The sequence below is a fragment of the Sturnira hondurensis genome, unplaced genomic scaffold (genome assembly GCF_014824575.4).
Source record: "Sturnira hondurensis isolate 20B ecotype Veracruz unplaced genomic scaffold, ASM1482457v3 Scaffold0019234, whole genome shotgun sequence".
Lineage (NCBI taxonomy): Eukaryota > Metazoa > Chordata > Mammalia > Chiroptera > Phyllostomidae > Sturnira > Sturnira hondurensis.
In genome coordinates this window covers 2,513,192-2,536,456 of record NW_028091865.1, presented here as the reverse complement: position 1 = coordinate 2,536,456, position 23,265 = coordinate 2,513,192, and the positions used below count along the sequence as shown (strand labels likewise).

The window sequence follows — 23,265 nt, the reverse complement described above, 5'->3', positions numbered from 1 at the left end:
GACGCACAAAACCACAGCTGCCAGAGACCCTCAAGTCTGACAAGTGATTCTAGCGTGACTTTCCCGTGATTTCTACCCTTGCATTGCTGGTCTGAGGCAGGGCACTGTAAGCAATTGTGTGGGAGAGCGTGCCTCTCGAAGGAGCAGGTTGGACCCGAGGGGGCTGACGCCTCTCGGGGTCTGGGTGCTGTGTCTCCCACGGAGCCCTGTCTTCCGCCTCTCCCTGCCCTGCTTCTGCCGGTGCCCCCCCCATTCCGTGTCTCTGCAGCCCCCCGACCCTGCACGTGCCTTCCGGCCTCTCACTCTGTGGGATCGCCTCGATTTCCATGTGCGTCGGTCCACAAAGTTCAGCACAGGCCCACCCTTCGTTAAACCCGGAGCATCCCTGAAATGCCGTTGTCTGCATGTTTCGTGGGCTCCGTGGAAACAGAGGTGGGTAGAGGTACAGCTCTCCTTTATTCGGCGGCTGAGACCTATGTGCTGCTGTCAGTCCCCTGACAGAGAGCGGCGGCATCCCTACGGGGGGCTGCAAGGATGGACACCTGGCTGAGACAGGCCACCATGGCGCCTCCGGGTCTCTCTCGGCCCTGGGGCTTTGGGGTCCCTCCCGTGCCCAGAGAGGAACCTGAGGCAGCCGCCTGCACGTGGAGGAGAAACTTTGTGGGGGAAGGTGGTTTGAGGTCTGCGGGTAGCGGAAAGGGGGCCGTTTCCCACTTGAAAAATAAGGAACGTGGAGCACTCAGAATGACATGGCCCTGGCAAACTGGCCGGATGAACAGGCCCGGGAGTCGGGTGAGCTGAGAGCTGGGGAGAGCCTCGGTCTGAGGTTAAGAAGGAGCCACCGGTCGGAAGTTACGAGGGTCCCGGCAGACGGGCTTCCCGGAGCCGCATCCCCACACACAACAGACAAGGGGGGAGCGTTAGGTCACCTCTCAAGAGTGCACTGCCCTCCTAACCTCACCGTCTACCGCCAAAATCGTTGCATAAATAGCTTCTGGAATTCCACTGATCCTGAGGCATCTTAGTGACGGGAACATAATCTCCGTTCTAAGTTTAAATATACGGGGGTAAAACAAAAACCCTGACACCTGTCAGCACGTGCACCCTCGGGCTTGTCACAGGACAGCTCTCCACGTGGTGTCGGAAAACCCCAGTCTGACTCCACCCCTCACAGAGCACACGACTCAAACACCACAGCACCCCGCCCGGGAAACCCGAGAGCGTGGGGTGTGTGCACTCAGTTCCAGAGATCTACGGCTACAAAGTCAACACAACCCACAGCACCCTAGGGACGGATGGGTCGGGACCCGCCACCTCTGGGGGTCTGGGGAAGAGAGCAGGTGAGCATTTCCATGCAGTTCAGGGCTCTACGGCGCCAAGTGAGGGGACCGAGAAAACTCTCAGAGGGCGGGCCCAAGACGTGCAGGCCCAAGGGGCCGGGGAGAACCCTTCAGGAAGGGAGAGAAGGATGGCCCTGCCCGGGGCAGGGACCTACAAGCACACATCAGTCGGCTGCGTACGGAGGAGAGGGGCTGAGTGCAGGATGGGAGGCCTGCAAGGACATGTGACTGCTTGAACTTGAAGGAAGGGACCCTGTGCCCCACTGGACAGCCGCAGCTTCTGGGAGCCGCCAACCCCTGGCATCCACGTGGTGAGCGCCCAGTCCACGGACGTCCTGCCCACACAAGGACGGGAGCGGGGGGGATAAGAGAGGAGGGGAGGCCATGCTGGAAGCCACGCACAGTTGCAGTGAGAGCCCCCCCCCCCGCACTGCGGGCCTCTGCGGAGCTCGGCACCCCTCGGCAGGCACCGACACGCGTGATGCTGGTCGCACAGAGCAGCCCAGACAGGCAGAGAGGGTTCACTCACTGTTCCGCGGGTGCCAGCGCACGGCGTTCAGGTAGAAGTTACAATAGTGGAAGAGGAACTCGTGCTCCGAGTGCGGGCTTCGGCTGCGCAGCAGCGGCATCAGGTCCCGGCCGTCGATGACCCTGTGGGACACAGCGGGCGGGCGTTAGGCGTGAAGGACCACACCGCACTCGGGCGGAAACTCCCTGACTCCCGAGAGGTGTCCTCCCGGTGAAGGAGGGCTTGGTCGTGGTCACCGCCACGCCGGCTGGCCTGTGTTGGGTGCCATGCCCCACTCGGCGAGGCCAGCCGCACCCCCGGGCCAACTCCTGGAACCCTCCAAATGGCAGCAGGAGTCAAGGCTATTGTCACGCCGTGACGATCAGACAAAGAAACAGGGACCAGGAAGAACAGGTAACTTCTCCGAGGTCCCGGGACCAGCAGGAGCCCCTGGGAGGCAGCCCCGGCTGGCTGGGCGTCCCCACTGGGAAGTGTTTCCCCACTCCTTCTCCTAAAGCTTTTTTCCCCGCCCGGTCCCCTGGCAAAGACAGAGCTTAACTCCCGAGCCGTAAGTGTCCTGGACGTAAGGCTTTCTGACAACACGAGGGAAAGAAAGATACCACAGAGCATGCTGACCATCGGATTGGGCACACGTCGCTGACATCGGACAGAGCTCAGGTGTGAAAAGCATGCCGAGGGGAAGCACCCTGGGCCCGGTGGCTCCCAAACACAGGTACGGTCGACCTTGACGAGCAGGAGTGTGAGCCGCGCGGGGCGCTCTGCAATGTGCTCTCGCAGGGCAGTGGGCCGACCTTCGCATCCTCTCTGCTCAGGGGCGACCGGCAGTTGTAACTCGGATGATGAGGACCGACGGACGCTGTACCCACAGTTTCAATGGTATGGGTGGGCGGCCCCCCCCCGACCTCCGTGCTGGTCAAGAGTCAGTGCACAGGGTGGGCAAAAGTAGGTCTGCCGTGGCGAGGATGCGGAAGACAGAGTTCCGTCCTGTGTTAATGTTTATTCACCGTTTTCCACAGGGACAACCGCAAACCTACTTTGGACCACGCTGTCTATCTCTTGTATGACGGGACCCACCCGACTAAGCCAAGAACTTCCCAGAGGGCGAACAACAGCCGAATGCAACGGGGGGCGAGCGATGTCAGGTCACGCGGAGTTTGAAGCGGGGGAGGAAAGCCTGGCACTTTGCTTTCAGTGGAGCAGACAGGCACGGCCACGAGAGAGCTGAACTCGGCCACGGCTAGGCCACCGCCAGTGGGATGAGCCCCTTTGAAAGATGTGGACAGTTCCATCGGAACTGCTCTTCCTGCGATTGGAAACGCCTCGTGCCTGACACCCCTGCCATCAGAGTGGCCTTTCCTTGCCTGTGTGATTTGGGTAAGCGTTCTTGAGGAATCCCGCACCCCTTGAGATTTTTTGTTTTTGTGGTTTATTCTGGCCTCGCTTAAAAACCCTGTGAGGCCCCCTCGGTATTCATCGTGCCTTCCGGGGATGTCCGTGGGCTGGAAATATTCCATTCTTGCAAGATAAAGATCGGTACCAAAGAGAGGCTTGGTGTGCGCCCCAAGCCTGCACTCCCGTTCACCGTGAGAGGAAGGCAAAGAAACAGGTGAGGGGGACAGGTCTATTCAGAAGCGGAATGGGCTCTGAGACAGAGTTTCTACCCCGGAACGCCGGTTACTGCGCCTTGCTCCTTTCCGATTGCCTCGGAGAAAGACTCGGTCCTTAATAACGTGTCATCTGGGACGGGGGCGGGGTGGAGTAGGGAGGAAGGGGCGATGGGGGAAGTGTGCAGGTGCCTGAGCCCCCCCTCCCCGAGAAGCCCTTGTGGGGACACATGACCCAGATGGGGGAGACAGGACCCAGGGATCAGACTCCTGTCTCCACCCTTCCCCGTGAGCACCGAGCAGGCTTTTCCATGACCACTCCACAGCAAGGATGGACCTCTGGTGTTTTGTGTTTTTTTCTTAAATACAATCTCTACCTCTATTTCTTGAAGCTGTGTGTGTGTGTCTGTGTGTGTGTGTGTGTGTTATTTGGCCATAAGCCATCAAAACTCAATGCTTGGTTTAAGAACAGAGGGCCCGACGCCTGCTGGAATGGTTACTACCACGAACAAATCCACAAACACCAAGTGCTGGCGAGGATGTGGAGAAAGGGGTGGGAATGCGGGCCGGGGCAGCCCCTGTGGTGAACAGGACGGAGTTTCCTCAGAAAACTGCACATGGAAAGGCCCTCTGACCCAGCGATCCCACTTCTGGGAATTCGGGTGAAGACATGCTACATTAGAGAGAACAGACGCTCCCTTCCGTTCCCTGTCACGTCACCGGCACCCGCCAAGGCACGGAGGCCGCCCAAGGGCCTGCCAATAGAGCCATGGAAGTCGATACGGTATTACTGGGCCGTAAGCAAGAAGCACAGCTTATCCTTTGCACGTCACGGATGGACCTAGAGGGCATTCTGGTCAGGGAAGAAAGTCACATGGACAGAGACAAATACCGTACGATTCCACCGATCTGCGGGACCTGAAACAGAGAAGAGACGAAACAGAACGCCGACGCGCAGGCGCACAGAGCAGACTGACAGCTGGCAGAGCCTGGGGGGCGGGGAAAAGGTGAGGGGGGGAGCCATATGGGGGGGCAGTGACAGAATCATCCTGGGGATACACAGTACAGCTCGGGGGACGTCGTCAGCGATATGGTGATAACTCTGCATCGGGCCAGGTGGGTGCTGGGACTATCGGGGCATCGCCGTGTAAAGTCTCTGGTTGTGTAAGCGCCATGCCCTGAAACTAAGATGAAACGATAAAGACTGTAACCTGCTTGCTGGGATGGGTCCTGGGTCACCGGACGGGCTCCTGATACTAGAAGGCAGCCTTTACCTTAAAAAAAAAAAGACCGCCCGTCTCCTGCCATTTTTTCTCCCCTCAAAGCAAAGTATTTAAGATGTTTTTACACAGAGGGAAGCAAAGTCTTCTGCAAACTTCTTCAAACGCTGCATTATACACCTCTCTCTGTCTCTCTCCTTATCTATCCTCCACGGCTCGAGCTGTTTCCTACGAGCAGGTGATCCGTCGTCACCTGTGGAAAGCCGCCATTTAGCTGTGCTCAGGAATGTCAAAACGAGGCTCATTCGTGCCCTGTAAAAAGGGAGCATGCAACCCCTTGGGGCTGCACTTGGAAGTAGTGTCCAAGGGCTCCTGTGGCGCCGTCTCGCATCTCTGAAACGCGTTCCTCTGAGGTTCTGTCGCACCGGCAAAGTCACATGCATCAGGGCAACAGTGACGGTATCAGCAACCTGTCGTCAAGGAGAGCCGTCTCCACCTTCCAGGTCGAGCTGGGCAGCCTGGGAGGAAGCTCCACAGAACTGGAGTGTGTTTTGGGGACTTTCCTTAGGTCGCTGTGACCCGTGCGACTGTGCCGTCTCTCTCAGCTTCGAGCCTGTGACCCATCGACCCGCCCTGTGCTCCCCAGCTGCCTTTGCCTGGCCCACTTGGGGAGGGCTTGGGGGTCACAGAACAAGAGAAAGGTTTGGACAGGCCCTGGAGGAGGAGGTGTCACTGACAAAGAGGGTAACTTAGGGCACAGCGTGTGTGACCTGGGCGCTATGGAGAACAAAACACGGACGTCCGAAATACTAATCCAAACACCAGACCTGTGCGCCCCTAAGGTTCGCCGCATCGTTGTGTACAATCACCAAGCTGCAGGGAAGCAGCCCGTAGTTCACTTTCGCGAAAGCGCACTGGGATGTGTTCCCGGGCCGACGGTGAGGCCCGATGGCTGGACGGATTCGCCGGGAGGGAGATTTGGGCTGCTGCCGACTTTCCTGCCGGTCCCCACGCATCAAAAGAATACTTGGACTACGGCAGACCTTGGAAGTGCCTTCCGTGCTCATGGCTTTTGCGGGTCTGGGGCCCTGGGTAGGAGTTACACGCGGACGAAGACAGACCTGCCCTGAGGGACATCCGGCCTCAGCACAGGGGCTGACACAAAAGTGTGGGTGTCCCCACAATCTCCACAGGTGACCTCACGTGCTCCAATGCTCCTCGCCGTGCCGCCAACCCCATTGGGTCAGTGCTGTGACTCGATCCATTTCCCTGACACCCACCGGGACCCAAGACCCTCTCCATGCGTCTGCGAGGTCCAAAAGACTGTTCACAGTCACACCAGGTGCTCTTTGACGTCCGCACGCCATGGTTCCGGGGGCGCGCTGTGGCCTCCCCCAGGAGCTCTGTACCCACCGGGAGGTCCACACTCTGTCCGCCACGGAACCGAGGGCGCGGGGGCGCTTGCATTTCAAGGTTGCTTTCCAGGTTCCATCGCCAATGCGACAAATGTGGGCAGATGACACAACACCCCCATTATCAAACGCTCTTTGGGGTCCTTGGTCATTAAAGAGTGTGCGTGGGCCCTGGCCAGGTGGCTCGGATGGTTGGAGCGTCATCCCGTACACCAACAGGTTGCCGGTTTGATTCCTAGTCAGGGCACGTGCCCGGGTTGTGGGTTTGGTCCCCAGTCTCAGTGCTTAGGCGAAGCAACCCAGCGATGTGTCTCACATCGACGTCTGTCTGTCTGCCTGTCTCTCTCTCCATCTCTCTGCTTCTAGCTTTCTAAAGCCAGTACACACATCCCCGGGTGAGGATGTAAACCCAAACCACAGGGTGCATGGGTCTTGAGCCCCAGAAGCTTGAGAATGGCTCAGCTGCACACCACTGCCTTTCTCCCACGCGCCTGTGTGTGTGTGTGTGTGTGTGTGTGTGTGTGAGCTGGGGTGGGGCGGGGGCACCTAAAGTAGGAACCTGGTAAAACCACAAGTGCCAGCATGAGCCAGGAAACAAGCTGGTGAACCAGGGGAGGTGAGCGAGGCTCCCCAGGACTCCGCTCCGGCTGGCTGGACCGTGGCTTCTTTGCGCCTGGGTCCCCTCCCCACCTCCCTGTACATTCCCTGGCAGCTGGGACGTGCAGCCCAGCTGCGTGACATTAGCCTGGCTGCCACCCGGCTAATGAACACAATCTGTCAGCGAGCTTGCCTCGTGAGCCCCCCGACGGGCAAGACGCTGGGGGAGGAAGCACGTGGCCCGTGTGCTGGGCAGTCACAGTTGAACTTCAGAGAGAGACGCGGCACTTAGAGCTAAATGAACACGTGCTGGGGAGTAGGGCCCTTAAGTGGGGACCCGGCTGCCTTCCTTGCTGGTGCCGCCCAGGGGTGCGGGGCCATGGGTGTGACGTGGAACACGGCAGTTCCAGGCAGGAAGGGGGGGCGGGCATGTGGGAGACGCAGGTGAGCAGAAGGCTGCAGGAGGAATGTCCCTTCAAGGCCACACTCCACACCCCAGCCTGGGAGTCCACTTTCCACCAGGACACCAGGCCCGGCGGAAGGATTTCTGTGTCCCAGGTGCCCCCAGCAAGGGCCCTGGACTGTGTGTGGGTGACCAGTCCCGCCCGGAGGGGACGTTCCTCTGCAGGGAGACCGGAGCCCACCCGAGCGCAAAGCCTGACCAAGACGCTGCCCCCCATCTCCGTGGCCTGGTACCTGTCCTGAGGCAGCGCCGCCCCGGCGAGCATGACCACCGTGGGGAAGATGTCCATGTTGCTGGTGGGCGCGTCGACCTCCAGCCCGGCCTCGAGGACCCCCGGCCAGCGCAGCAGGCCCGGCACGCGGATGCCTCCTTCCCAGTTGTTCCCTTTTCCTCCTGAAAGGCAGAGCACAGGCCACAGGGAGACGGGAGTCTTCCTCAGGCTCGCCTCAAGGCCTTCTTGAACAGGCAAGGCGCATTTGCAAGGGCACAGAAAACATGGTGGTAACCAAGCAACCCGGGAGGCGGCCAGTGCTGTGCGGCACGCACGCCCCGCGCGACCGGGGGCCCTGAACGATGGCCTTGTCACCAGGGAGCCTTGGCATCCGCATTCAGACCCACGCCTACTTGGTACCAGCCACAGTGAGCACAACGGTGGCCCCCCAAACTGGCCACGCCCCAATCCGCGAAACGAGACAATACGCGTTGCTTCGAGCCCCCCGGGGGGCGGCAGCTCCCCTTTACGGCAAGGCCCTGCTGGCAAAGAACAATCCGTGAACAAAGGGGCTGCCGCCCGCCTGCGTTTGGGGAGGCGCGGTCACCCCAGTTCCCAGCCGCCGCCGTGCGGGACCCTCGACGCTCTCTCCTTCTCACCCCTTCCGCTCACGTCTGCAAAGGCCCACCGTGACAACGAAAGGCCAGTCCCCCGTCCCCCTGTCTGTCATCTGCCTTCCTCTCACACTGCTTGCTAGCCACACCCATGACCGCGGCTGACGGCCCTGGTCAGCGGCTACGACGCGACCTTGCCACCTAGCCAGCCTGGGGTGGAGACCAAGGGAGCGAGGGAAGCGGCGTGTGAAAGGCAGTCGGGAACTACTGTGTTGGCAGACGCCGGCGGCTATAAAACAAAATGAAATCAACGCTCCCCACGCAGGCCGTGTCCTTGGGGAGCCAGGACAGACACTGCACCGGAAGACGCATGTGGCTTCAGGGAAGAGTGTGGGTCTTGTGTCCTGCACACTAGGATGTGGTAGGTGTGCCTCTGGGTTCTGTGGGGAGCACAGCAGACATCACCGCCACCGTGGGCCTCTGTTCGACGTCAGAGACACAGGGAAGCCCCGAGTACCGCCAAGCGCCGGCAGAGCCACACGGATGCCGTGGGATGGAGAACAGCCCGGCGCGTGGGAGAGCCGGGGAGGCCAGGGCCTACACGGGTCCTCACCTTTGTAGATCCCGTTACTGCCTCCGTGGACTTCCCCTCTGGCGGTCACTTCTTCCACGTGGGCCCCTTGGTCCGACGAGAAGTAGACGAGGGTGTTGTTCGTCAGCCTTAACTCCTCCAGCACATCCAAGATCTGCCCTGAGGGGAGGAAAATACTCCCTGTGAAAACAGTTGAGTCTTTACAAAGTGGACGGAGCCCAGAGCCCCTGGCGGACGTGTCTGCCTACGGCTGAGGGCGGGAAGGAGAGACTGTTGCGTCCGCCGCTCTCCCTGGCGGATGGTGCGGACCACGAGGGGGGATCGGGGGGGCACGCCGGCAGGCCCGGAGGGCCAGGCAACAAGCAGAGTCAGTCCCAGAACCACGTGACATCTAGAAGCACCCCTGGGAGCCCTAGGGCGGTTCTGCAAAGGGACCCGATAACGTGTTCTAAGAAAGTCAGGCTCCTCGGGGCTCGGCCGTGGGCAGGAACTTGCCAGAAGAGAGAGGCCAGCTGCCCACGGTCCTCGAGTTACAAACAAGCCCCGTACGTGGACCTTACTGATTAGAAAAAAACAAATAAAGAAACGCCCACCCATTGACGTCCCTCTTGCCTGAAACAAATCTGTCTCCAGATGTTCTGTGATGAATTACTTTTGACGCTTCCGACAGTGGAAGCTCAAGTCCAAAACCACCCAACACGCATACCAGCACCGCGCACGCGTTCCTTTCTCTGGCCCTCGCCTTCTTCCCCCAGAGCCAACCTTGCGTTCTGCCCCCAGATAACGGCTCTCCAAACCAACGACATCACCGTGAAGCACCGCCGACCACCACCCTTGCAGCTCCGCCCACCCACACAGGATGAGCTCACGTGTTCTCCTGTTTATGCCTCGCTGGAGACTACGGCGGGGAAAGGGCTTTGTTCTGGTCACCCACTCGACAGATGACAGCCGCCACGCTCCGCAGAGATGAGTGGGCAGCTCCGTTCCCCACAGTGAGGAGGGGAGGGAGCCAGGAGCCAAGAGTGAGGGCTGGCTCTAAACCCGGACCCTCGAGCTCCGCGGAGTCACGTGGATGGACGCGCCGAGAACCACGAGCAGTGGAAAAGACATTAAGGGGAGGTGGGGTGAATTAGGGGTATGCACCCATCTACAATGCCACTGTCTTCTTCCAATGAACCCAGGACAAGGGCACGGACGGGGCGTAGGCTCAAGAAGGGTGGATCGGGGGCACGGGAGAATTTTGGAACTCCCCTGCCCACTTCCACGGATGCCTAAGCTTTTCCCTTTGGGAAAAAGAGACGCCAGATGAAGATTTAAGAAGGGGCCGATTCGGAGGCTATGACCAGCTCTCAAACCAGAAGGAAACGACAGTCCAGCTGGGGGACGCACGTGATCACTGTGGCAGAGATGGACACACCTGTAGGCTGCAGGTCTGTTTAGTGAGTGGATGCACGCAGGAAGACACTGGGGGATGGCAGTCTGACTCCGTTCTTGTGATGGGTGACCGCTAGGGGCTTCTCGGCACCCCACTCCTTCTCCCCCGAGCTCAGTGGGCGACAAGAAACCCTTGGCGGCTGTCTCCCTCTGGGACACTCGGAGCCCTTCCCACCCCCACAGCTGTGTCAGTCTCCTGCCCTGCTGCCTCCAGCTTTTCGCAGACCAGCGCGGGAGCCACCCAGGCTGGCCCGACTCAGGCTCACTCCACGAGAGAAACCTGTCCTGTCCACCCAGCGTGGCATCATGAGTCTCCAGCCGGGCCCCACAGGTGGGGCGGTGCCCGTCTCGTCCCTATGGGACGACCCCAGCACGTGGCATCCTGCGAGAATGCCCGGCGTCCCTGGTGGCCGGAACAATTAGCGACGGCCGCAAGCACATCTGACGCAGCACGTGGGGCACGCGCCCTGGAGATAGGTCTCCTCCACCCTGGGTGCCTTCCTCTGCCGCCCGGCCCAGGAAGGAGAGAAGGAACGCGGGGTCGGCGCCCCAAGGGACTCCCGATGCGAAAGCAAGACAACGCCATTTGCAGCAAGATGTGCCTTTGCTGTTCCACGGTGCGTTCAGTCTCTCCTCAGGTTTGGGACTCCTGTGACCACCACCCCTCGAAGGCTCGCCACGTCCCTAAATGCCCTGCTCAGGTCCAGGGGACAAGACGCAGGCGGCCCATTGGAGGGGTCTGTCTCCGGGGACGCGTCCCCCGCGGGCCCACATCCCCGGCGGTGTGAGCACACCACCTGCACCCTCGGGCGGGGGGTGGGGACTCGGCTCTCGCGGGAGCACAAGCCCCATGGCTTGGAAAACAGTCATTAGTTGAATGAGTTGGACGAGGAAAATGGGACGCCCACGGTAGCATCTACCGACCCCCAAACCTGCAACACACACATGTATGCGGCAGGTTCGTTTTCCATCGCCGAAGCCTTGGAAGCCGCCAAGCCGTCCTCCAGCGGGTGACGGACAAGTAAGGGGTGCTCCATCAAGACGGGGGTGGGGGGCGGGGGCAGGTAATGCTTCATCGCTGAATAGAAATGGGCGACGGAGCCGCAAAAAGACATTCGCACGCGTAAGACGACGAGAAAGGAAGCCGGTGTGAAAGGACCGCACACTGTCCAATTTCAACTGCACGATAATCTGACAGAGAGAAACGTGTGGAGACGGTGCACACGTCGGGGGGGGAGGTTTTGGGGGGAATATGAGGGGGGGAGGTCAAGAGGCAGACAAATGGCACCTGTCCAAGCTCGTAGAATGTACAGTGCAAACAGCGAACCTGAATGTAGACCATGGATGTCGGCTGATGAACTGAGGGCTCGCTGACAGCTCGTCAGTTGGGACGCACGCACCTCTCTGCTATACTACAATGGCGACTGTGCACAAAAGAAAGAGAACACGGGGACGCTCTCTGTAAACTCCCCGCTACCCTGAAACTGCTCCAAAATAACACAAGGCGATTCGTACCAGGCCTTCCCGGTGCGGCGTCGAGGCCAGGCATCTTGCTTCCAGCGCGTGTTTGGCCCGCTCGCCCTGACCGTGGCCACGGGCACGACGAGGCAGCAGGAGCAGCGTCCCCCCCGAGGCCCGCTGAGACACGGCCCCTCTGTGCAGGCCCGCTGCCCCTGCTGCCGTGCCCGATCCCCTCCCTGCCGGCCGGTTCCACCTCCACACACCTGCCGCTGCGTTAACCACACCGGCCCTCCACTAACACGCACCTCCGTCCGTTCCCAGCCTCACGTGCTTCCCCACATATCCCAGCAACTCCTCCACCTCGGGGGGCCGTCAGGTTCGCACCCGGGCCCCATCACCCTCTGCCACTCACTGGCTAGCCCGCTGGCTTCCTCATTTTCAACAAACATGTCACGCACGCGCAGGGCTGGGATTGACACGAGAACATCTCGCTGAGGCCATCGGACAGATGGCGGACTCTGGGGCTCCACGGCTGCGGAAACGACGGTCCCGTTTCCAGTGTCCTTGCTGTCCCCACCTTCCCCTCCCCGCTGCCAGGCACGCCCTGGATCCCACGCTGCTCCGGTCTCAGGCCAGAATCTCACTTGTAAAGCGCCAGGCCCACGGACCTCTTCACTCTTCCTAAGATGGATCGTTCGGGGTGGGGCAAAGCAGGCGTACCGTGGTCCGTATGGAAAATCACACAATGAATAGTAACACGGGAATAAAGCCTGTTGTGTGGGCTGATGCCCGGAAGCCTCCTTTCGCCCCACGCTGTACAAAGTCGTAGCGTGTTTCCCCCCCACAAGTTCTGCCCAGACTCTCCCCTGAGCACAGATGTCCCTGCAGCCCTCTTGCTTCCAAAGCAGCACAGCGCCAGTCAGAGGCCTGCCGATATTGTTTTGAAATAAGGCTCTCCAAGTACAATGATACCAATTTAGATGGGACGATAGTTTTGTATTCCCGAGGGTGGGTTGCAAGATAGCTTCTAAATGAAACGTTTAATTTCCAAAGCTTTCTCACCATGTTCCCTGAAGGAACAAAAAAACACACAAAATAAGCTCCTGTGAGAGCAGTTTGTTATTTAAGCGGAGAAAAAAACAAGAGCGAGCGTGTCAAAACGTGAGAACTTCCTGGCCAGACCTCTGCAGCCCGAGAGGAAGAGAACTTGGAAATGCGGAGGAGATGTGGCTCCTTCCTCCTCCGGGTGCGGATGTGGGGTGCAGAGGAGGATGAAAGCCCGGGATTCCTCTGTTCCCTGCGGTCATGTCAATCGGCAAACAAGCGTTAACTCAGCCACTGTGGAGAGCGAGTACTGGGACGGAGAGCCCTCTGCAATGCGCGGGCGGAGTTCCGCATCCCCGCTGACGGGGGCGCTGTCCCGCAAGGCCAAGAGCCGCTACGGGCTGCTTCCGGGTCCTGAGAGCCTTGGCCGGACCTGGGTCCACCTTGCCCGGCTGCCCGGGACGAGCTGCGTGCACACTGGAGATGGTAACCTGTGCTGGCAGAGCGGGTCAGGAGGAAGAGAGCGGGCTGGCATCCGAGACCCTCAGCCTGGGACGGGTCCCAGGTCCAAGGCCCAGCGTCCCTCAGCCCTGACCACAAAGTGGAAAAATCGGTCCGTGGGCACGGGACGAAGCGGGGTGGCCACTGGGTAACTTCTGCCCGTACGTCAACGGCAGCTGAAAAGATTTCTCTAAATGAAAAATCCTCCGCCCTCCCGGAAGCCTTGTCATTTCAGCGGATTTGGCTTTTTCCTCTACCAAGCACAGGAACTACTGGAGCACACGGCTGTGGAGCTCTGGGCTCAGGAAGGGGAAGAAAAGAAATAGCTCCTTCAGCCGCCCACCAGAAATAAGGAACAAAGAATGCCCACCCACTCAGTGTGCCATTCTCGGGAATACAGCAACTCTGAAATGGTCCCCTGACGTCCTTTGTCTGGCCCCGTGGTCACTGGGGGGCTGGAAGCTTCCCGCTGCGCCCAGAACTGAACGCCAGGGAGAGAGTCTAATTGCGGCACCTGCTGGGGGGCTCTGCCTCTCCACGGGCGTGGGACGTGCCAGGCATGGCTCCTGCAAGTCGGCTAGGTTTTTAATTACATATCCCGCGGTGACCGCAGCTCATAACATGACATGAGTTTCGCGGGTGCCGTTCCACGATGCACCGTCGGCACACCGCGTCCTGTGCCCGGCACCCAGTGTTGAGTCCTTGGGACCTATGCTCGCTGCTCTCCCGAATCCCTCACAGAGCGGCCGGGGACCCTGAGGTTCAGGGTGTAAGTGACACCAAGGGCTGAGGTGGCATTCAAAAGAAAACTGTCTCGAGATGTTCCCAGCAGCTACCAAAATGGGGGCAAGATGGTGAACCCATGGCATTTCCACATGCGGAGGGGTGACGGAACGGTGGCCTCTGTCACCACTAGTGACGGAGCGAGCACAGAGGAGGGGACCGGCTTTGTCAGGGATGACCCACGCTGCGTGCACGCACGCCTGCCACGGCAGATGACGGAGGAGGTAGGCGACCACCCTGAAGACCTTGACTTCGACGGGGGACCCTCCCCGACAGCCAGGGGCACCTACGCGCTCGCCTCCCTATCTCCTCCGTTGACGTGGAAATCTCACCCAGAACCCATTCGGGAGGCACCCGTGATCCTTCCCCAGACAGCTCCGCAGAAGCGAGCACGTGTGCCAGGGAGGATCTGATGGGGCTACTCCACGCGGACCCCAAGTCCCAACCAAGAGCTTGTGTTTGGGGGAGGGGTTCCCCGCCGTGTTCACGTGACCCTCCAGTGCTGCGCGGATATGCTTTCACAGGTTTACCCACGACTTGGAGACCGCGCGGAAAGGGAGACTCTGGCTCAGTCCGCCCGGAGCGCGGACGCGGGGCCTGGACTTCCGAGAGGCAGCAGCAGGCTGCCTGGTGGAGGGGCAGACTATTCAGAGAAAGGCTGCAGCGGCCCAGTGTCTGATACTCGTTGCCCTGTAACGAGAGCAGACGGGGGGCACTGGACAGGTTTCAAGACCCACCCCGATAGAGAGATTCGGCGAGCCCGCCAGACGGTGTCACACACGACGTTTACACACAGCGCTCGGCGTCGGAAACGTCTAAGGAGGATGATCAGCGCCGTGAGGAAACGGAAGAGTGTAAGGTTGGGGGTCGCGCTTTTACGGATGACCGGGTGGTCCCCACTCCGCTCCCAGGAAATGGGTCCTCGCTCTGTGTGGCACCTGGCTGTGTCACGCAGCGCTGGCACTTCCTCCGTCAAAGCCCTGGGTGCCCCGGCCTCAGCGGAGGGGTCTGGTTTGCCCACCGGCTCTGCTCCCGCTCACCGCACACGGGACGCTCTCGAGTCCCTCCTCCAGGAGCTCCGCGGATGGCCGGGGATCTGCGAGGCGGCTGCGTTGGGAGCGGCCACTTCGAGAACGCCGGCCGGCTCTCGGGCTGTCGGAGCAGAGTCCTGTGTCTTCCCGTGTCAGTAAGAGAGACGCACGCAGAAGAACTGAGTCATCGTGTCCTGCTCGATGGAGTCACACCCGTGTGTCTGGCAGAAAACCCGGGTGGGCGAGCCTGGGAGGCAGAGGAAGGCGCCTTTGGGTCAGTGCCCGGTCCGGTCCCTGCTGCCCCGTCACACACGTCACAGCACGAAGGGGGAACTGAGCCGCAGGCCGAGGGACAGGCTTCGTCATGTAGCACCAGGGTGCCCAGAGGCCCCACGGGCCACCTGTAGGATCAAAGTCAGTGCGAAGCTCCAGAAACCCTTCCGTGGGGCCGCAATGCCTCCTGCGGCATCCCATTGGAGGGGTGACCTTGAACTCCCCCGTGAGCTGGGCCCCGAGGAGAGGATGCCCAGAGATGAGGAAGCACAGAGACGAAACCCTTCCGCACCCCGGTATTCACGACGCTCTCCGACTCCACCCGCACGCATTTCGGTTGCAGGTTTCCCCTGCCTGGGGGTCTCACGTTCTACAACACGGGAGGCACGAAGCTGAAAACCGGGCCTCCTTCCCTGGACCCCTGGCCCGTGACCCGCGGATGCAAGGCCTCCTGGACACGCGCCCCCGGTCTGCCTGTCTGCCGCCCCCTTCGATGTCCGCCTGATGCCGAGGGTCCTGGGCCCCACGCGTGTGTTAAGCTAAGGAGCTTGACTCATCTCGGGAAGGGACAGTGATAAAAATGACAAGGACGGCCGCTGGCCTGGGGTGGGCACTTGTGACACGCCGGCACCATGCTGCCTACTCTACAGACGCAACTTTGTCTAATCGGCTTGGTTACTGCCACTCCTTCACGCAGGAGGGATACACCTATGCAGGGGGAATTGGTGCACCTGATTTATTTTGGTGAGCCCTGATGGGGTCAGGGCTTCACAGCAACAGGCATTCAACCCCGAGAACTGGGGGGGGAGGGGGGAGTCTGACCTCACCTCTCAGGGACACACACTGCTACCCAGGGGGATTTTATCGGCACTAACCCAGCCTCTCAAACCAGATGTGCTGGCCAGCACAGGTGGAAGGTGGGTGCTCCTTCCCAGCAGCCCCTTCCCCGCCTCGCCATTCCCTGCGCTGTGGCTACGTCGTGAACACAGACGCCGGGAGAGTGACCGAGGTGGCCCACGGGACACAGGCCCTGGGGGAGTCCCGGGAGAGGACAGAGGCGGCCCTTTCTCCAGACAGCCTCATCTCGGGGACACCCCGGCAGCCGGAGAGGAGGGGGCGGGGGTGTGGGCTCGGTGAGCGAGCAGTCCAGAAATCCTTTCAGGCGGCTGAAAGGTTCCGTAACCTCTGCAGTGGTCACTTTCCCACCTGCAGGCTAGAGACGCCACAAAAGTATCTCTCAGCGCCGTCCTGGGGAGTAAGGAAGCGCCCTGTGTACAATGTTTCAAGAAGTGGCCAGGATACACTGAAGAAGGCTTTTACAGTGTAGCTGTTTGGAGCCGCTGAATGTTTCAGTATTATCATGGCAGTACTCGCTGCTGGGGTAATGTCGCTATTCCTGGGATTATGAAAACACTGCCCTATTAATGCTGTTGGAATTAATTGGTCAACGGCCTCTTTGAGGATGGATGGTGGTCTCTTCTTGAGGGAAATGACTTATAAACGTGGTAAAAACGATTCGTTTTACTTTGAGATGTACACGCGAGGTAAAACCGCATCCGAAGCAGGCTCAAGGCCATGAAATTAAGCTTCAGGCTTTGCCGAAGTGGTAACGTTATGATGGACTTTGCGAAGCCCCGGGGTGAGTGATGTATAGGCTAAATTAATTTACAGCGCCCAGATCGGTATTGGACACGACGCATGGGCAAACACATATTACGGTCTAACCTTTGGGTCTGCCTTGGCCCCGCCTGGCGTCTCCTAATCCTTGCGTCCTCTTCTCATGCGCTGTTTCATCTCCAGGCTAAGGCTGGAAACAGCCTCTTTCTGGGGAAGATGAACTATCTTGTCACGCACGCCTGTTTGGCGGAAGCTCCCGTAACAAGACACGAAGAGCGAGACACCCCCAGGCAGTGCACAGTCCCTCAGGGCGCCGGCTTATCCGGTGCCCTGCTTCCCGCTGAGCTTTGCAGGTGGGCACACCTGAAGCAAACGCTTAACGTCAGGAACAGGCTGACTGAAGCGAAAACAAATTGTGGAAGATTAGGACTGAGCTGTGAGAACAGGGCATTTAAAATGAACGCCGGTCACAAGACCGGGGGGATGAGCGACAATTCATTCAACAAACGTCTCGTCTTTGAGTCCCTTGGGGCCACGAGTTGCCTTGGTCCCGAACCACAGAACCACAGATGAGCTCTGGGTTCTGGGCTCTGGGCTAGGAATTCCCTTCTCTCCTGGTTACAGCTGGCGTTTTCGGCGTTGCCCGGGGAACAGGGGGGCCCCGCCCAGACCTGTGCAGCCCCAGGCCAGAGCGGCAGTCCTTGGATGGGAGAGACGCTTCCGGTCGGCCTCCAGAGGGACTCCCAGGAGAGAGACCGAGACCTGTCGTCCAGGAGAACGGAGAGTGCTGTTTGCAGGGGAGGCGCCGCCAACGCTCACTAACACTTCCTGCCCTGACTCCACGTGTGCGGTTCTGGTCACAGAGTCCCCAGCTGTCCCCCAGAGCTCACGGACCGTGACCCTCGCTGACCAAGGCCACCTCCGCCACTCACGGTCCCGTGCAGGAGAATCGAAAGCTCCGTGGGGATCAACGCGCAAAGCACGCCCACCACGGAAGCCCGGGCCTTCTCTGTGGACGAGGCAAGTCCCTCCGTTTCACAGTAAGTTGTGACGTCCCTTCGCGTCCCTCTTCTCCGCGGCCTCCCTGAAACGCAGCCCGAACGTCACCTTGTGTCTCCACAGCCAGACGATTTGCCCTCGAAGCGCACGCTCCGAGCTGCAAGAGGTGTCCGAGGAGCTATCTCCTGTGGGTTTTGTTCCTTCTCACGCACGGCGTGGTCACTCTCCGCACATCAGACGCACGAGCGAGATTCCACGGTGGCTGTGACGGAGGGAACTCGGCAGGTAGAGGCGGCCACGCTCCCCGACAGGCCATTCTGCCGTCCGACGATCCACGTGAAAGGACTTCACGCGCTGCAATGGTGTCTTTCTGGGTCTCTTCCGGCTGCTGTCTGACTTCAGGGGAAAACTATTCTGACACGTGTTCTCTCTCGGACCATGCTCTAGACGCTGGAAAAGGGGTCGTGGGCGGGTACTGGAGTTTCCCGTGACTGATGAAAAGGCCAGCGTCACCGAGCACCTGCTCTAACGTGTAAGTCACTGGTAAGGTGCAGCGGCCATCCTCCCCCGCAACGAGACGCAGTGGGGGTGCCTGCCGTGAGGGACCGCCCAGGAAGGGAGGTCTGGGTGACCCGCACGCAGCAGAGGCAGGTGACTGCTGGGTGAGAGAAGGGCGCGGCTCACACACACATCGCTGGCTTCCGATGAAATGGCACAGTGTGGCGTAAACGTCGCCCCAGATCCCTTATTTCGTTGCCGTCTTCTCGGCGTACCAGTCAGCACAGCCTTCACTCTGGTTTCCGAGGGTTCCGGAAGCAGTCGTCCACCAGTTTCGGGCCCCTGCCCTGTCCCACCTCTCTCTGCCGAGTGATGCAACCCCAGGGCCAGCCGAGTGGGGCCGGACACAAACCCGGAGGGTGCGGACGCAGGTGGGGCCACACGGCGGAGCGCAGGGCGTCCGTGCCCCTCGGGACAGCTGCCTGCGGAGACACGCAGGGGCACCATGGGACCCTCTCCCCGGGGTCTCTGGGTCAGACATGGTCCTGGGTGACCTCAGGGCTTTGTGTGCCCCCTGGTCAGCAGGGACAATGGCAGGAGGGGGTGCAAGAGCCCTCCCTGCCTGCTCTCGGGCGCTTTGGTGAGCACACAGGGGCGACCTCATCACTGCTGCCCACTCCCAGAGGAAGACCTGGCCCACCGAACCGTCCGCAGCCGGTCACCCGCCCATGGACACTACTAGCCCACAGCTGCCTGGGTGACAGGGGTCTCGGGGGCCTTCATTCTTGTGAGCCCCTCAGAGACTTAAAGTTGCCTTCTGAAATTTCCCACGGAGAAAAGCGCCAGGGTGAGAATAAAATCCTGCGCGTGGCCTGAGTCGTGGGAACTCTGCCGTCGAATACACACCATTGGCGGGATACTTCAGATGCACGGGGCCGAGCTGAACGAAGAGGTGTGGTTACCGCAGCGGCACGTGCCCGCAAGGCCTGGCCGCCGGCACTCTGCCACGGCACCCCGGCGGCGGCTCCAGAGCGCGTGCTGATCAGGGACAACGGCCTCTGTTCTTTGGTTGGTGAAGACAGAACACTGTCTGACCTTCTTAGGCCTGGGTATACTATCGTTAGGCTTAGGGGCAGATTCCCAAGAACAAGGTGCACAAATGAGCAACACAGGAACAGACTCATAGGTACAGAGAACAGACTCGTGGTGGCCTGGCTTCATGAGGCGTGAGGGAAAAGCACACACTCACAGTTTTTGTTCGAAAGCAAGAACCCTCCCCACCCCAGGCCCCTGGGCCTCAAACCGCGGCGACGGGGCAGGAATTTTGCTGTGCGCAGGCGGGAGGCTGGGGGTGCGGTGGAGTTCCATTTTAGTGCTCCCCTTGCCGTCCACAGCACGCACTTCTCTTTGGAGGACACAGAACGTGGGGCTCCAACACGGACCCGGCTCCATGGCTCCCTCCGTAGCACACACGGGCTCTCCATGCCTGCCGACTGCATGCAAAGTCCACCCCAACCAGAGCCCCGCTCGCTGCCACGGTCCCAGCCACGGACACCAAACCGCTGGCGGGGGGGGGGCTACTTCTCTTGTCTGCCCGCACCCTCTGACCCCAACACCCATCCACAGCCTCGCATAGATACCGTTCCGCCGGAAGGACATGCCCCCAAACCTTGCTGCGCACCACACCAGACCGGTCTTACTGGTCTGCAGAACGCCCCACAGCTGCAGAACTACCCGGACTGAACAGCACACTTGCAGCCACTAGAGACGGCCCGGGGGGCTCGCCGTTCAGGGCGGCCTGCCGAAATGGTGAGGCGGCCTGCGGCCACTGGCCCCTTCCCAGGCAGCTCGAGCACTTCACCGGCACCTCCCTCGGGACACCCATTTGTCCCTGTCTGTTCCCTTCCAGGTCTCCTGGGAGGATGCTAAGTCCCTTAGCAGGCAAAAGTTGACTTAAGTGTTAGCATGCTTGCATCTCTCGTCCAAGATACAGGAGGCATGCTGTCAGCATCCAGAAATGTACCTAGGGAACGGGACCAGCTCTTTCCCTGTGGTCTACTGCCGAGTGGGTCGCCTGCCTGACGTGGCCTTTCCCACTCCCCGGGCGGCCGGCGGTGGGCGAGGCTCTGCTGGGCTGCCTGCCCGGCCCCCACAGACTCTGCGGCCTGAGGCAGGTGCACTCAACCTTCCCCAAGCCTCACCTGCCCTCCGCACAGTGGGGCAGGAGCGGCGACCCGGCCACACAAGCTGAGCACAGCACAGAGCAGGTGAAGGTCACAGGAAGGTTGGCCTCACCTCCACCTGTGTCAGGGCTGCAGGAGTTTGGGCCGTTCCTGCGCGGTTTCACGGAGAACGACCCCCTTCCAGGGCCCTCGCACCACGCCCGAACGGTCAGTCTTTCCCGAGCTGTTACTGCCATGTGAGATCCGCGGCCACCCCGCTGAGGGAGGCACTAACCACCCCCGGGACTTCTGTCAGAGCTGCTGCTGGGGCGTGGGGCCCCTCAGTGCCAGCCAGCACCCTCCTCTCACGCTCGTCCAGAATTATGCAGAAGGCTACAGTCCACGGCTGGCTGAGAGCAGAAGGCTCTCCTTAGAGAGAAGGGATGGCCCCCCCGCACGCGCGAGGGCACGAGCAGCAGAACCGCCCCGGCAAATGCATGCCGTGCCTTAGGGGAAGGGGCGGACTTTGGGGCAAAAAACAAGCAAAACCAAAACCAAACACACAAAACAACAGAAAAACAAACCTCCCAATAACCACTCATGTCTTACCATCAGATGAGACGCAACTCCCTGGGAATCGCACAGGCACGAAAGACACAAAGGGTTCCGCTGGCTCGCACCACAACGCATTCTGCGCATTTGCACTACAAAGCCGCGGAGAACGGGACGGGTCGAAGAGCCACAGGGAGGAAGGAAAAACTCAGAGGAGGCGGGCGTGGATGTGAAAGCCACTCTATCAGGCATTCTTTTCATAGATGTCCCTGGGGGGCGGGGGGGGGCTCTGTGTGTGTTTCTCCTGAATCCCTCATCGGTCCTCATTTCTGCTATTTCACAGGGTCACAGAGCAGCACGGAGGAGCCAACCCACAAGCCTGCAACTCGCCTCCTCGGGATTCCTCCTGAGCAGGGGACGGATGGGAAGCCTGGAGGCTTAAACCAGGTGTCAACTTCACAGAGAGAGCTGAAGGGTGAGGAGTCAGGACATGGGCGCCCATGTTCTTGTTTCTGGGGACGGCGCTCCTTCCCAAATTTAAACAAAGCAAAAACAAGAAAAGAAAAAAAAAAAAGGGAACGCGGCCGGGGAGGATCAGCACCTTCGAGTGGCTGCGTGCAGCCGAGCGAGAAGCACGGGATCGACCCCTGGGTTCCCGCACACCTCGAACTAAGACACTAACGCAAGTAATACCAGATGGAAACGGGGACGGCGCCCTAAAATTTAAAAAAAAGTACCCTCAACAACAAAAGCAGCGTGGCAATGCTCAAGCGTTTCTCTAACACCTATGCTGGAAGGTTAAAAACAACCCATGTCGTACACCAAGGGAAGAGGAAGGAAAAACAAGAGATTAAAAGGAAAAAAGGGAAAGAAAGCAGAGACACAAAACTCTCAAGTAGGCTGGCTGACTGGTGCCATTGGGCGCGTTTTTTCCAGAGGGACCGAGCGATGCTGACCCAAGTCAGTGGTCCCTACGGAAGGCCAAACTGGAGGGCAGGTTCAGGACCCGGCGGTTTTCCGTGCCTCGGCGTCCCCCCCATCTCCTTCCTTCCCTGGCAGGACGGGATCAAGGCAAGACCTCCTCGCTGCGTGCGCAAGGGGCAGTCACAGAGAGCTCGGTCGTGGGTCCTCACACGGATACGCAAGCCGTGTCCTTTAAGAACCCCTGGATGAGAAGGTCCCCAGACCCCTGCAGAAGCAAAAGGCCCCGTGTCGAGAAACGGGGTCTTCGGGAGAAGGAGCAGGGACGTGGAGAAGGAGGGCCTCGGGAGTCCTCGACGGTGTGGCAGGAGGAATGCAAGCCGCAGAAGGAGGGGACAGAGAGGACTGTGGCAGCGATGACGCCCCCGGCGCCCCCAGGAGACCCCGTGGCAAACGCACCCAGGCTGCTCCCGGCAGTGGGCCTCCTGCACCCCAAAGCCACCCCACGGACTGCGCGACGGACAACGGGCTGCCCACCTTTTGCTGTTACTAGGCTCAGTGAGAGGAGGGCTCACACGTCGGCCCGTTCGCCATCCTCTCTCTGACCNCCGCTCCGCTCTCCCCCCCCCCCCCCCCCCCCCCCCGGTACGCCCCGCGATCCCTGGAGACACAGCTATCCCCAGGTCGCCACCCTCCTGTCTTGGGAGGTACCCTCTCCGGCGGATCAGAACCACTTGCCCCGTCTAAAAAGGCACCGGGGATGAGGAGGACACCCACGCCCGGCGGTGGAGCCGGAAGGAAGAAGAGACGTGGCCACGGCTGACGGACGCAGTGAAGACAGAGACACACGTACCCACGCTCCAGTCCATTTCCTCGGCCGCGTCCCCGTAGGCGCCGTGCTTGCTCTTCCCGGCAAAGTCCTTGGAGGCAAAGAGGGCCGTGTGCACCTGCAGGCAGGAAAAGACGAGCAGGAAGGGCGTCTCGGCATTCCTGGGGGGAGAAACCCGAGAGCGACGTCAGCACGCCTGCCACCGTGCCAGACGACGGTGCGTGCGCTGGGACCTCTTGTATTCGGGGGTGGGGGGAAGGCCAGGTACGGCCTCGACAAAGACACTCACTGTCCAAGTCTACGAGCAGCCGACTGCAAAGAGCTAGGTGGGCCGTGGGGACATCCTCCCACCACGACGCAACGCGGTGCAGCGTGGCCGGCTTTCTTCCTGAGTTCTACCCTTCCCTGCCCAGGCGGTGACCGAGGTGAAGCCAAACAGCTTCCATCAACCGCTGTGGAGTTGCCTCTTCCACCAACACCACCTTTCCAATGTCAGTGCCACTCTGTGTTCTACCACACGACTGCCTCTTATGACGGGGCGAATCTCCCCCAATGAACACTGACATGTTGGAAGCTGC

General features: G+C 60.3%; 1 protein-coding gene across 2 annotated transcripts in view; it reads right to left on the bottom strand.

Annotated features, from left to right (window-relative positions):
* Positions 1-23,265, bottom strand: part of STS (steroid sulfatase) — a 72,225-nt gene that overhangs the window by 4,515 nt on the left and 44,445 nt on the right. For both annotated transcript variants that reach the window (XM_037027677.1, XM_037027678.1), the window contains exons 7-10: positions 22,712-22,848; positions 8,604-8,741; positions 7,399-7,558; positions 1,870-1,991 (exon numbers count right to left, since the gene is read on the bottom strand). In XM_037027677.1, the coding sequence (XP_036883572.1) occupies positions 1,870-1,991; positions 7,399-7,558; positions 8,604-8,741; positions 22,712-22,848 (557 nt within the window). The remainder of the gene's footprint in view (positions 1-1,869; positions 1,992-7,398; positions 7,559-8,603; positions 8,742-22,711; positions 22,849-23,265) is intronic.